Consider the following 15,879-nt stretch of genomic DNA (forward strand, 5'->3'; position numbering starts at 1 on the left):
TAGTCTATAACCTTCATATTATACTGCTGCTTTGTTGGCAGGAGCTGTAAATGAGTATCTCATTTGGAATAAAGTGACACTCTTGATTTTTCTCACAGTATTATCCAGTTTCTGTCAATTAATTATGTATACTTTGTTGCTGCTGTAGTTCATAAATAGTGAAAAATGTAATAAATTGCAAATCATCTTAGTTGAGACCAGCTGTGCAGAAAGGTCCAGAGCAGATTCCAACCTGACATGACCAACTTTTGCTTCTGTCTGTGAGCTCCAGGGAGTTATGCACCCTAAAACACCACTCCACAAAATTTGCATCCCCATAGGGTTCCTCCAAGAACTGCTGATGCTTAAGAAACTTCTGTACTTAAATGTGATCATTTGAAGAGGCAGATCCTATACAGAGATGATCAAGGATAGAATTGTGCCATTACAAGTCCTAATGTTTGACAATTTACACAACATCGGGAACATCAGTGTTCTTCCCCAGTGAGGCAGGTTTTTTTGGAACATAAGTACTAACTTTAAAGCCAAGCATTTCTTTCATTACTTTTTTGAACATTCATTCTGGGATCACAACTACAACTCTATGGTTTTTAGCATGTTTCTCATTGACAGAACAGATTGATTATATTTCTGCAAAATCAGTTAAAACTATTTTATTAAGACAATACTCATAGAAAGTTGAAAATATTGAAGCAGTTTTCACATTGGTCTATATATGTGATATGGTTGTATACGCCTGCTATTCATCATCACTTGGAAAAAAAACCCCAAAATTACATTGGATAGTAGTAGAAGCTGTTACCAGTCGTTGTTTGCATTGTTGGAAAGTACTGAGTCACCTCTTTTGTTGTAAATTAAAGAAAATAATAAATACAATATTCCACCTGGGAAATGGATTATAGATAATCAAAGTCAAAATAAGTGGATCAGTATATTGTTGGAAAATCATTGGACATGGATGTCAATTCAAAAGTTGCGCTCACCAGGTGCAGAAAAACTTCTGGAAGTTTCAAGATAGATCTGTAAAGGAAAAGATGGAAAAAGGCTCTGAGATGGAAGAGAACAGAAAAAATAATTGTACAAAACATTCAAAGTTCTTACCATCCGTGCATCAATAAAAGGTTTGATGAAACATATGAGTCTAGACAAGTTTATGCTACCATTGGGGCAACAGAGTAACAAAATTACAGGCTGTAATCAAGAACAAAGACTGAGAGACAACCAAATTTTCATGGATATGATTCAAGCACTTGACACAAATGTATATATGAAAATGTTGGAGCTGATAAATCTCTCTGGAAAATGGAACTCTTACTCAACACTGAAAATGCAATACCATTGTTTGAATTGTTAAGAAGGACAAGCTAAATAATCGTATCTATTGGAGAGAATTTACAGTCCAAAAAATCATTTGGCTTGAAGAAACAGGGAATTCAAAGCTTATAAAAGGAGATGAACCTGTGTCGTAGAGACTCTATATCCTGTTCTGAGCCCTTCTGGAACTCTCACACCACTGATCCACTTCATATGTGCTTCTTCCTGCTCTGTCCCCCCTCACCTTGATCTCCAATATGCTGTTTCCTTCCAATTCAGATGGCATTCCAAGCTTCCAAACCATGGATTCCTACTTTGAGTACAACAGGCAAGCCTAACTGATATGGAACAAAGGTTCTTAAAATAATTCATCTAATAATATCCTGAAGACACAAAGTTTAAAAGCAAAGAGGAAAAAAAAAAAACACAAAACTCTAACAACTGAACAGGAAAAATTGTGTCTATAAAAAGTACTTCACTGTGATTCATCATTATAGCCAGTAGAAAGAACAATTAAATAGTATAGAGGTGCAGTGCGTGCAATCGCAACTTAAGTGTTTTTTTTTTTTTCCAGGCAAAATCTATACAAATGGTTATGATGGTTATGCTGGTTCATCTCTAAGACTCCTCTTGCTTTTTATTCTCTTTCTGGCAGTGACTGAAAGCCAGTATTTAGGAAAGAATATGCGAGCGAATCAGGCCTGTAATGAAAATTCCTTGGGATACTCTTCCAGCATCTAACAATTTGAGACCTGGATATTTTGAGTCAACTATGTCTCTGTATGCAGTCATCCTTGATGGATTTCAGTCTCCTTTAACCTTTGTAAAACTTTCACAACATGCTGTAACAAGGAGTTCCACAGCCTACTTAGACACCTCCCTGAAAAACTGCTGCCATTTTTGTTTTAAATCTGTTAGCTGCGTATCATGCTCTTAGTGTTTGTGTTGGAGGAGATAGAACAATTTCTCTGTGTTCACAATGTCTCACAGTTGTGTACGTAGACCACTAAGCCTTGAAAAGAACAGGATGGGTTTTACCATATTTTAAAGATTTCTGTAATTTTAGCATTTGAAATATGTTTAAATGACCTTATTAGAGCAGTAGTTTGAACACGGCTGGTCTTCTGCGTTGTGGTTTTTTTTTGTGTGCTTTTATTTTTGGTTGGTTTTTTTAGTTTGTTGGTTTTTTTTTTTAAGATATGAAGATGGTTATTTTTATGAACAAAATTTGGTGGAATTAAACTATAAAGATTCAAGCCAAGCATAATAAAGATATGCATATGTTGGTGCTTGTTATCGTTTATAGTTCATTTCTAAGATGCTTACAATGCAGAACTTGTATAAAGGGTAATCTCTCTTTTGCTTAAGTGCTCCATAGTTGTTTATTTTGCTTAGTCAACATTTGCTGCTGTGTGTTACTGGAGACATTATACTGACTAAATTTGTTAGAAGTAGTCTGAATGTATTTTGTCTTCTATGGTTACTTTCAGGCTCAGACAGCTGAAGTAGAACTAGGAAATGTACGCTTATTAATGAGTATATGGTATTCTTCAAAGAACAGTAGGTAGAGTTAATTCATGCTTTCTGTCCAGGCAATTTGAAGAAGCAATTAGATTATGATAATCCTTGCTCACAACTTTAATACTTTACGTCACAAAAGGCCCTGTTTGAGTTAGAATCTGAAGAAACTGTGTGCGGTCTTGGAAAGTGATTATAATCTGCTGTAAAGGTTATATGTGTTTCAGGTCTTTATTAGCATAATGTGTCAACAGCAGAATATCGGCTTTCTGCTTCCTCACTTTTTTTTTAATATTAATTTTATTTTTAGCGTAGAGTCAAAGTGAAGTTTTTTTTCTGATGAAGAAGAATATGTTCCTTGAGACATTTGAAGGATGAGTTATATAAAATTAAACTTCCTTCAACAGGCTAATAATTTCCTATATCCAGCATCAGTGACAGCCTGCCAAGCTCTAGAACAGCTAGCTGATCCTCGATCAAAAGCAAGTTTCTTTTCATTTTGGATTTTATCCCTCTCAGGCATGCACGTACAAGCACACAAATTCATACACATGCACATATATGGAATTAAAGTCCCCAAACAGCCATGTAGGGCAATTAGTGGCAAAACAGTGTTTTACTACATAGGGATTGATATTTGAATGAAAATGTTTTTAGGGTGCATATATAATATGGAGGTTGTTTTATTTTCCATTTAAGCCTTCATCCTATTTTCTTCATGCTCATTTAGATTTACTTCTAAAATTAAATCCTGGTTTGGTGCACAAAAGATGAAACCTAAATAACCTCAGGCAGTTGCAAAAATATCTCAAAATGGCTCTTAGCCTGTTACAGTAGACCAATGAATCTCTTAATAATAATTTGAAGAGAGAAATATGAAAACTGAGTTATCAGTACTTCTTTCTGTCTACTATTCCTATCTGAACTTTCGCACTTTAAGGTGGTCTCATTTCAAGAGAAATGGAAAGCAGTTTCATGTGGAACACAGCAATGACAAAATGTGTGCAGTTCTGTGTGTGGTTTTCAGGGTTTCACGATTCAGAAAATAAGGTCTTGCACTATTTTGAGTTGAGTAAATCAGTCTTTCTCAAAGATCAGATACTTGTTACACAACTTCCCCAAATTTTCCTCTGCTGTATCTTAGTTCTAGTGTCCTAGTGTTTTCTTTGGCTCTCATTAATATGAAGAAGGAAATACAAGACAAGCAAATCTGTTTTGTAAGATGTTGTCAAGTGTAAGCTGCTATGAGAGATCAGAGTCAACCCAAAGTAAAAATAAAGATTTCAGATTTATGAAGTGCAGAAGAGAGTGCCTTACAAACATGAAAAATATTTTGTATAAAGAAAGAATTAAATATTTATTTGTGCTTGGTAAAAATAGAGTAAGAATAGAAAGATTACTATTCAAGTGGTAATCATAAAGTTAGACTACACATGGATTAGTTAAAAAAAAAATCTACTGTAAAGAGGCAATGCTTGAAAATTGGTTTAGCAGTCTTGAGTACTAGAAAATTTGTAGAATTGTAGAATCATAAATAGTTTGGTTTGGAAGGGGCTTTTAAAGGCCATCTAGTCCAACCCCCCGCAAGGAGCAGGGACATCCCCAACTAGATCAGGTTGCTCAGAGCCCCGTCCAACCTACCCTTGAATGTTTCCAGGGATGGGGCATCCACCACAGGCAACCTGTTCCAATCAACTGTTCCACCACCCTCACGGTAAAAAATGTCTTCCTTATATCTAATCTAAATGTACTCCTTTCTAGTTTAAAACCATTACTCCTTGTCTTGTCATAACAGACCCTCGTAAAAAGTTTGTCCCCATGTGTCTTACAAGCCCCCTTTAGGTACTGGAAGGCCGCTATAAGGTCTCCCCGGAGCATCCTCTTCTCCAGGCTGAACAGCCCCAGCTCTCTCAGCCTGTCCTCATAGCAGAGGTGCTCCAGCCCTCTGATCGTCTTCGTTGCCTCCTCTAGACTCACTCCAACTGGTCCACATCCTTCCTGTGTTCAGGGCTCCAGAGCTGGACACAGTACTCCAGGTTGGGTCTCATGAGAGCAGAGTTTCAAAGGCAGAGGAAGCAGGTTGATTTAAGCTAGTGTTTCGGTCCTCCTTCATTCTGTCAGTTATAAGAACTCATTGAGTTGTCATGATAGCAATATGAAGTCTGAATTGACATGCTATGAAATAGCCTAATGGAAATTTAAAAAATTTCTATTGAAATATCATCATAGTGACATGCAATTTTAAATATGTCATTGAGGCTTTTACAAAGGATTTTTTTTTTTTTTCCCCAAAGAAAATGTCACTGATAACTTTTTAATTTCCTTCATTTCATCTCAGTCCTTAGAACCTGAAAGAATTACTCAAGAAATAAAAAATTATAACTAAAACACAGAGACAGTTCCTTTCTGCTGGAGGAGTTCAGGATGTTCAGGCATCTCCAAGAGGCTTTGCCTACAATGCTACTCTGTGAACAGGAAAGCTGTCTGAAAATTTACTGCATGAAGAAAATTAATCCCACTTTAGCTTTATATATTTTATAATGTTTTACTTTGTATAAGTAGACTTTCAATCCAAGACATCAGAAGGTGAAAAAGTAAAGCAAAATGCAAAGTTTTCTGTTGGGTATGGTTATTCTTAAATTATTATATGCAAACATAACTTTGGAGAAATATATATTTTGTACATTTTCAAATAAATATTATTGTGGTTTACTGTGATCTGATCTTTTGTAAAGCAGTCTTACAGATAAATTCAAGGGGAAGTCAATGCAGTTTTTCAGATTCACTGCACTAGTACCCTCTCCAAACTAATTTGTGATCATTTCTGAATTTCATACTTTTTACTTTACATGACAGTGTATACAGTCCGTATTTTAATTTTATCATTGACTTTATGAGCATATCTTTTTTGTTATGGATGAATAAATAGAATCTTAAAGAACATAATAAAAGAAATAAATTATTTCTGAAAGTAAGATTTCAAGTAATACAATTGCTCCTTAATTGTATCTAGCAATATTGTCATGTCACTGTTTAGTAGCAGTCTTTCCCATTTTGACTCTGCAGTGAAGTAAATTATATTCATCTTAATTACAGATAAAAAAACTTGTGGACCTCATGAATTCCAGTGCAAAAACAACAACTGTATTCCAGATCACTGGCGATGTGACAGTCAAAATGATTGTGGTGATAATTCTGATGAAGAAAACTGTAGTAAGTAACTTTTACCTAAGTACATGTTATAAGGAGTGGAGTCAATTTAGCAACATGTAGGAGGAAACTTTTCCATTTTGATAAACTGCATGTATGTGGTTTTATACGACACCATCTGATCTGATGAAAATCTGGCCAGAATTGAAAATGTCCCTTACTGACATTCCCCAATTTTATTCATTTTTATAGAGAGCTGTAATTTTGTATCAGCTGTGTAAAAATGCCTGACCTATGATTTCTCAGTAATCTTATGAATTAAAAATAAATATTACAGTTAGTTTACATTTGTCAATAAGTTACATATCACATTTCTTATCTCTAGATAAAAGTCATAAAAACTACTCAGCGATAAAGTGATAAGCATTTATTAACAATAAATCTCGATCTAACACTCCCTGCACATCACATTCATTATATTCTTGAGATGATTTGCCTTGTTTTGTATCATGAGAAGTCCATTTCTATAATACTTAATCACAGTAAGAAGTAGATGTTGTTATTCAAAGTAGTTCAGTTAGCCTAGTTCTCTCCTACCTATGAGGAACTTGAATGCCTAGTAAATCTCTGTAATGCCACTTTCAGTGATTTAATTTAGATCTGATTCTAAGGAAGAAATGATAAATTCTTAATGGTTTTATCTTGTAATCATCATCTTTATAAAATATTTCAAGAGGGAAATTTCACAAATAGTTCTGAAGTGCCTTCTCTTCAGTGGGCAATTTATTTTCTTTTTTCTTTTGTACTTAGTAATCCAAGAAATTAGTATATTTTTTGTGAAGGTAATATTGAATGCATATTCCTGATTGTATATCATGAATGTATATTTAGTATCTTCAAAGTAATACATAGCTTAATAAATTAGGCATTCTCATGCTGAGTAAGTGCTGTCTGTGCCTTTCTCCAATTCGAGGCATGGTGTCCACAGGTATAGGCTGTCTAAAGACTAGCTTATTCCAGCTGAAAGATTAAAGTGAATTTCTCTGCCTTTTAATCACTGTCTATATTTGAAAATGTGAGTTGCTGAAAGCAGTAGTTCCATGGCTTTCATAGGCAAGAGTTTCAGCTAAAGGGGAAAATGTCCTGTGGCTCAGTAATCATGCAGAGCCATTTATTGTTATACCTCAGAGGAGGGTTTGACACACCAAAGCTTACTTAGCTTTGTGGAAGATTTTACTTAGGAATTGATTATTAGTGCCAGTGGGATTTTTCCATTTTCATTTATATTATAAATAGCAAGAAATTATTTTATGTTCTTCTGTCCTCATGTAAAAATAGAAGAAAAGGACATTGTTTTGCTATAGCTGTGTTAATGTATGTGACTAGATAATCTTTTGAAAATTAAAAAAAAAAAAAAATCCACAAAACGTTGTTGCTGTTTGCAAAAGAAATGTCAAGTATCTTATTTGAAATTCATATTTGTGAGTAGGGTTTTATTTATCACGCAATATTAACCATTTTCATCCCTAAAGTTTAGATTATCGTAGTACAAAATGATAAAAAAAAAGTTCAAATAGTGAGGGAACAATCATCTATCTGTTTTTTAAATTATTTATTAAACTTACCATCTTTATGTTCATGTCAATTATTAAGTTATTTATTCAGCTTTGGCTGTTCTCTAGAATTCTAGATAAAGAAATCTGTAGGTAGTTGTAATGGATGGAATTAGCAAGTTGAGAGTATCTGGACACAGCCAGTGCATCAAACTAAAGGCCAGACTTGTGAACTGTAGTGTCTGTTAATTTTTTTTTCAATTTCTTTTGCTTGTCAAATGCATGTGTCACTTCTAACTGTTGAGTCCCTTATTCTGCTGCTTAAATTAAGTATAGAAAACTGACACAGTTGTAAAATTCCAAATCTTAAACGCACTAGGAAAATATATAATATTGTTCAGCTGCTTGCAACAGATGTATAAAATTCTTTATAGGCTGTCAAGCCACTTATAGAATAAAGTGTAATGAAACAAATATATATGAAATTACAGCTTCAAAAGCATTTGACAAAATATATTACATTACACATTACAATAAATTGTTCATAACATACATGAATTTACAAAGGGCTTGTGAGGCAACTATATCAAAATGAGTTGTTTCTCAATAATGTGGAATGAATTTGTTGAATTATCAAAATTCAACTCAAGTATTTACATTTCTCTATGTAGTTCCTTCACATGCACATGCAACATCCTGGTAAAGTTCTCAGAAGTGAAACAGAATGCATCTGAAAAAAATATCACATATGGGTGTGAAAAATTATTCGTGGTATAATGCAAGAAGTTGTGGCCATTATGATTTGTTCTTTAACTGTATTTGTCTAAGAGTTTATTGGTCTTTAACTATCTTTGTCTTACAATCTACAGTGAGAATCATCCTACCTAGCTTATTTCTTTACTTTCTTGGACTTCTTATCTAATATTTATATAGCTGAATGTAAATTTGTTGTGCTCCTTCAAAAAACTGCCAGAAGACAGTTATTGGAGGAAATTATATCCTCTCCCATGCCTTTATGTCAGAAGAGGTCTGATAGGAGCAGCTCACAGAGGAGATGAAACAGTCCTGTTGATGGGATCGTAGGCAAGGACACATGGGAAGCAGACTTTACATTGGAGAGAGCAGTACTAATGGGACCTCAGTGCTTACCATAAATATCCTTAAATGGCAGCTCAGTTTTCCAGTGAATATGTTCACATTTGGAAAGCCTTTTTAAAACATTAAATCTAGTGAAGGTGGCCAGCTGTCATTTGGACCGCCTTATATAAATACGAGTTGTTAGGAAGGTTGTAGGTCCATCTGAGTGGAAGCAAAGTGGAATGCATTTTTAACTCTTCTGAAGTAGTTAATATCTTCTTGGGGGGGGGGGGAATTTGCTTTTAGAGTGCATTTGGATTTTTTAAAACAAATTAGGGCAAAAAATAGTGTTTTATCTTTCAGAGAACTTAAAAAATGGACGATTCCATAGCAATGACTATCTTATTCCTATTCAAAATAATGCAAAAGTAATGTTTTATTGAATGTAATTAGAGAAGATATAAAGCACTGTAAACATTGAAGCAAAACGAGCTTAATAGTGCTGTAGAAAGACATGAATTCATTCAGTGTAGAAACATTATGTTGCTAGAGAATCTTTTCAATGCTGTTTTGTTGCTCCTACAAGTTGTCAAGAGAACAAATTAGTTAATTTTTTCCTGGGATAAGTTTGTATCTCAAATGCAACAAGAGCTAGCAATTACTTAATGATTAAGTGAAAATGTTTCAAACTTGAAAGAAAACTAAGCTGGAATGTCTCTGAATGTCATCCTGAGTAAATGTTGAGTGAATAGTCCTGTAAATTCTCATTCTTTACATTGTTTAAGGCTGAGCTGGCTTGCTGTGAGTCAGGCAATGACTAGTGTCAGTTTTTTAGAAATCAGCTAGGTGTCAATGCTAGCCAAAGGCAAGTATGCCACTTTAGTATGATAAAATGATGTGTACCAAAGCTTTCTTCTGTTATGTACGCCTACCAATCGTATGCCTGGATTAACAAAGAAAAACTGTTATCTTTGCTTTGGTGAAATAGAATGCTAAGTACAGTTATTGAAAGAAAAAAAAAAAGTAAATGAAATCTGCATTTTAATGCCATTTTAAATATGTGAAAAAAACCTCTAATACACAAATTAGTTTCTCTAAAAGTTGTCTTTGTAGCAGCTGTTACAAAGCATGGAATTCTCACAAGGAGCAAACATATTTAACCTGTACAAACACACTGTACAGGTTACACTGTAAGTGTGAACCTCATATACTATTTAAGAAAAAAAAATTGGTTTTTTTCCCCTCTGACTTGTATATCAATACATACGTCTCAAAAAAAATCCTTTCAATTCATGACTTAGTGCAGTATCTACGCCTATTAAATGAAAAATTATACTCCAAATATTAAATAATTTTAAATGTTTCTCCTAAGATCTTTTCTTGCTGCCATTTAAGTTGATGACAAATGTCTGTTGGCTCTACAGATTATTTTCAGACTTTAAAATGTGAAAGGAGATCATCTAATGTGCTGTGTTTCAAATAAAATTCTTCCTAAGAATTCAGAAATGCTTTTCTCAGGAAGGAGTTTCAGTGTTTTTATAAAGCAGAAGCTGAAAGGTGCTGTCCTTTATTGGTTATACAGAAGTCTATTAATACTTATTCCTTTTACTAGCAGTTTGAGCACTGATGGGAAAGTACTCTTCTGTGTTCATATGTAAATCACAGAGATGTATTCCAGCAGCAGAAGAAATATTTCTTGCAAAGAGAAAATTTAGAATTTATCTTATTGTGTACATTTTTCCAGAATCAAATCTGTGTTTATAAATAATTCATTAGCAGTATAGGAAATGTATTTGCTTATATTTTGCAAATCAATATAGAAACATGACAAATGTTTATTTGCATGTGAATTACTTTTTCCCAAAATTATTTCCTTTACATAATTTATCGTATCTTGAACCTCGTCTTCCTGGTCTGTTGACAATGAAAAGAATCAAATGTCAGTGATTAACTAATGTATATACAATGAGCTTTTGCTCTGAAAAATATTCCAGGTAGTATGTGTATAATCTAAGAATCCATATAAATGCTAACCTCTGATTTGCTCAGAAATAACATTGCCGGAGAACTGATACAATTGCTGTAGATCTGCTTTTATTATGACTTTCCTGCAACTTCACAGTGAAGTTTGAAGTTTACCTACCTGAAAAATGAAATTTCTTTTAAAAACTTTCAAACATTGTCATTTAGTCATGTTTTTTAGTGAAGTGAAGGAAAAAAAAAAGCTAAAATGTTCATTAAAACTATTTCTTTCTTGAAACAGTTTTTTATTTTTATAAATCCAGAAAAAAAACAAACAAACAAACAAAACAAAAAAAAAAACCAACCAAAACTAAGTTCAGCTTTACCTTACATCTGTACAACTCGCATCTAGTATATTCTCATGCTGATGTTTATCAAATTCCTCTCAATTGGAAGCCTCTAATTTTGTTTGCTTTCCCTGATCACTGTAGTGCATTTTTCAAAAGCATTCACACTTCCACTTGCTGTAGTTAGCTAAAGGACATGATAGCATCACTCAGTCCATTAGTGTCCATCGCTACTCTCTGCACTCAGTCTCTCCCATTTCTTTGTTACTCTTCTTCCATTTATTTAGTCACTGTCATTGCCATTTGCCTGAACTCTTTTCCGATCTCTCCGTTGAAAAGATCTTACCAATTAATCCTTATTCTTGATTTTACATTATTTACATAATGCAATGTTTGCCGTGATTGAAATAATCCCACAAATAATCCTTGTTTGCTTTTTCAGTGCTGCTTTCCCAAAGCTCTCTGACTGCCGAAGTCTAAATTACATGAAGACACTTGCTCAGATTCTGCTCAATCCCCGCTCTCTACCTTTATTTAATGTAATGGTCCAAAGTCCAGACATTAACTTCATTTTTTTTCAAATGTCTTTTGTAATGGTCCTTATTTTCAGGAGGACAGCACATAGTATCGCACTGGTGGAATCTTCCACACTGGTCACCTTGCCAGTGTTTTTGTGGCAGTGGTAGCAAAACAGCCAATCTCACCGTCTTGGGATCGTTCCATCACTCCCTGCAGCCTACTTCTGTTTGCTTTGCCTGTGCCTTGAATTAACTTTGTCTACTCTTCCTGTTTCTTGTGCCCACCTATTTTAGTGACTTCAGACCTCTCTGTATTTTATTTCTTTCCAGGGAGTACAACAACATACCCATTTATCACAAAACATCCTATTTGCCTTCCAACCATTACTGGTACCTATCCATCTGTAAGCACCTTAGGTTCTTTTTACCTAACATCTCCCTTCTATTTTTCCTGAAATTACTCAAAAATTTCATTCTTATCCTTACTTTTTTTTTCCTCTGTTTTCTAACAAACTGAGAGTAGCAGGGTTTTTTTTTTATGAACGTATATTGTACATTGACTTTTACAACTCACTGTATTTTCATTCTATTACATCTCTAACAATTTTGTCAGTATTTAAGTCAGTGGTAATTGTTATGCTTTGTCCCATAGTTAATTTCTGGAAAACTGATCTTATTTGAAACTCAAAACCATACCTCTTAGGCATTCTGTTTACCATTTCCATATTGTTCCCCTGAATGCTTAGCACAGGGGAAGCTGACTCTTGACACGTGCACACATATGTTAAAAGATATGTGATAAATGGTATGCTGTTGCATAGCGGTGCAAATGAACCATGCAAAATGAATTTCTAGTTTGTCGTACCTATATCACAAAACTCGTAATAGCGTAAATGCATTGAAATAAATAATATTTATATAGTCAGCATGATGGTTTTCCAAAGAAATTTGATAGAACTGAAATGAAACTATTTTCATCGTTATATTACTATATGTAAATGGCATTTGTTTATAAGTTGTTATGAAATAAAATCTTCTTACAGTTTACAAATTAGTGGCTTTGACTTCATTACAGTCATCCATTGATTCATTGGGAGGGTTTGTGTATAAAATATGTTATGGAAATTCTAATAAACCTAGGATTGTTACTTCTCTTTATTCAGAGCCTCAAACATGCACTTTGAAAGACTTTCTCTGCGCAAATGGAGACTGTGTTTCAGCAAGATTTTGGTGTGATGGAGACTATGACTGTGCAGATGGCTCAGATGAGGTAGGCTTCTTCCAGGAAAAATAGTTTTTTTAGAAAATTACTAGTTTTATATTGTTGGAGAATAGATTCCCACATATTCATATTTTAAAAAGCAATAATGAGAGTTCTGCATATGAATCCATGTACGCAAATATCTTTACTAAATTAAAACTAAACCCATTGAAAAAGTTATCCTAAAAAGAGAACATGCAAATAAAATAGTGTTTAGCAATAGTCTACATCTTTTTGGCCCAACAATGAGCTGGACCTCTTTTCATATTGGATATATTTTGCATCATGATTGGGGAATCACTCTTTCTACACATAGCAGTGGTTTGGTTAGTGGGTTTTTTTGAGAAAACGATGAAGACTGTTGTATAGCAGAAACTCACTGGATAATGCTTTGCTGGTTTTCTGTTCTTTTCTGCCCATTTTGTCCATTCTCCTTTCCTGCCAGTGCTGGAGCTCAGGTGCCTCCTACCTACTCGGAGAGTGCAAGCCGCCTTTCATGAATCATATCTACAAATAAGTTTTACTTCACAAGGCATTATTCAATTTTATAGTGTGGAGGAGTATAGGCCGTAACTTCTCAATCAGCTGTATATTTACGGATGTTTATATTAAACTTTCAATCTCATATATGCCTTGGTTTTGTTGTACCAGAGGTATTGTGAAACAAGCTGTTCAAGAGATCAGTTCCAGTGTTCCAATGGTCAGTGCATATCAGCAAAATGGAAATGTGATGGTCATGAAGACTGCAAACTTGGAGAGGATGAGAAAAACTGTGAACCAGGTATTGGTTTAAATAATGCTAAGAAATAAAATGAAGCCAGGAATAAATCAGAATGAAACAAGGAGAAAATAAATCGACAATCAACATTCCTTGTGCACTAGAAGTAGGGAGGAGTAAAAAAAAAAAAAATAAAATCTGAAATACTGCGTATTTTGAATGTGTATCATTGTGTCTTCCTACTCGTGTTTTGAAAAATTGACTTAGGTACAGCTATACAATATGAAGCGTGTTGGGGGAGTGCTATTTAATTTAATTATATTGAAATATAATTTGATAATGTATACTCAGCTTATAAAATTCTGGTCTGAAAAGAGCAGTAATTCTTAGCTAAAGTATTTCTGGGTGTTTTTTGCTTTGTGGTGTTCATTCAAATTTTACTGGTCCTTATGCAAAGGTTTTCTCTATCAAATTATTATTTCTATTGTTATTGTTTTATTTCCTCATTACTGTATTGGAGGATGCAGTTGTTTATTTTTGCAGAAATTCTCCTAAATATTTTGTAAGCTTTATCTAGATGGGTGCAACTAATAAAAGCCTGTGACAAAGCTCCCGTGATTTACACTGCGACAAAAAATATCCACCTATATTTTAAATAAAACTGATTAACATGTATTTATTTTAATTGCAATAATGTATACTTTCTAAAACCATGGTTTCTTATAGATTAAACTTATTTAATTGTAAATACTTACATAACTTTACCTAAACCTTAAGAATTAATTTTTTTATATATATACTCATTCTGTGAATGTATGTCTGTGTATATTTACCATTGCTACCAAGCATAAGGAAAAAAAGAAAAGAAATTTCTCAGTGATAAAAAACAAATGTCCTGTCACTATCATTATACAATTTACTTAGGATTTGACACTTCATTTTTGTCAAACATTTAGTTGTAATTTACAAATGTTTGGAAAAGCTCTGGTCAGCTACAAATACATGTTTCCTCATCAGCTGAAAACGTTAAATTATAAACAACTTATTTATAAGCTGTCTTTTTCTTAATGCTAAAATATGTGTTTGTAACCAGCATCTCCAACCTGCTCTTCAAGTGAGTACGTGTGTGCAAGTGGAGGCTGTATTTCGGCGTCTTTGAAATGTAATGGAGAGTATGACTGTGCTGATGGATCTGATGAGGTAGCTGACAAATTTCCGTATTTTTTTTTTCCTACTGTCTGACATGAAACTTTTAAATGGTTTTAGATCTGAAAATAATTCAAAGGGCAAATGGGGATGTTTTTTGCATCCATTGAACGCTGTCAGATAACTTAGCCCCATGATTTTTGTTCCCTGGTAGTTGCACTCCATTATGGTTCTTTTCTCTGTGGCCACCTTTTGGAGTAGACCGATTTGTTTCCCCTAAGTCAAAACCTGAGCATGGTTCTGAGGAAGTTTGCTTCAGGCACTGCTCCGTACTGTTGGCAGAGTAGAAAACTTTGTGTCAATTTTGACTCCTTCTGTCCTGTAGGTTCCCCTCTAGATTCAGAACATAATCCTAGCAGGCACCTCAGTCTTTGTGGGGCTTCATGCCATGCTCTTCCTGAATGTTGCGCTGTTGGTATCTTTAAAAAAAAATACCACCTTTGTGAACAACTTCGAGAAAAAAGGACCGAAAATAGTTGTTATTTCTCAGAGCCAAAAGGTACCAGTTAGAGTATGAAGGATGCCTGAGCCAAATGCTACGTGGTGCAGGTGAAGACAGTCCACTCCGGAGGTTCCTACTCCTGATCAATGTAGATGTGAGCCAGTTCACACTAACTGACCTCATGTGCAGGGGTTGTTTCTTGCAGGGCAGTTGACTTGACAAACATAAATATAGCCGTTGCTTCTATTGCTGATACTAAGCAACATAATGAATATCAGAACATCTATAACATGTAATTACAATTTCACTTGGACTTCAGTAACTATTTAAATGGCACATCCCGTTGCCAGGGACAACTTTATTGTATTAAATACTTAGGGCAATAAAAACCAGTGGTGGTAAATTTCGTCAGGTTTTTATTTAAGCATGTTATTGTTTTTCTCATTCAGTAATACATAGTTTATATGTGTATTCACAGATGGATTGTGTAACAGAATGTAAAGAAGATCAGTTTCGATGCAAAAATAAAGCCTACTGTATCCCTGTCAGATGGCTTTGTGATGGGATCCATGACTGCGTGGATGGCAGTGACGAAGAAAACTGTGACCAAGGCAGGAGACACTTTTCTTTAAAAGGCTTCCTTTATTGGTTTTGTATTAATACAGATTGTAAGTTAGTGGTACCCTGGCCATTTGGATTAATTAAGTAAAAGCTCTATGCCCTCTTTCAACAAAGACAGTATAGCAGCTTTACAATCCATTTCCAGGATGAAGTAAGACTTCCATTGTTTATAACTCACAGCTCATTGTTCCT

General features: G+C 34.3%; 1 protein-coding gene across 1 annotated transcript in view; it reads left to right on the forward strand.

Annotated features, from left to right (window-relative positions):
* The window catches only part of LRP1B (LDL receptor related protein 1B), a 579,931-nt gene that overhangs the window by 494,357 nt on the left and 69,695 nt on the right, over positions 1-15,879 (forward strand). The window contains exons 69-73 of the mRNA XM_086750558.1: positions 5,929-6,045; positions 12,603-12,709; positions 13,352-13,481; positions 14,512-14,618; positions 15,545-15,677. Of these exons, the coding sequence (XP_086606684.1) occupies positions 5,929-6,045; positions 12,603-12,709; positions 13,352-13,481; positions 14,512-14,618; positions 15,545-15,677 (594 nt within the window). The remainder of the gene's footprint in view (positions 1-5,928; positions 6,046-12,602; positions 12,710-13,351; positions 13,482-14,511; positions 14,619-15,544; positions 15,678-15,879) is intronic.

Source organism: Chlamydotis macqueenii, chromosome 6 (assembly GCF_036417535.1).
Source record: "Chlamydotis macqueenii isolate bChlMac1 chromosome 6, bChlMac1.mat, whole genome shotgun sequence".
In the NCBI taxonomy this organism is placed as follows: domain Eukaryota; kingdom Metazoa; phylum Chordata; class Aves; order Otidiformes; family Otididae; genus Chlamydotis; species Chlamydotis macqueenii.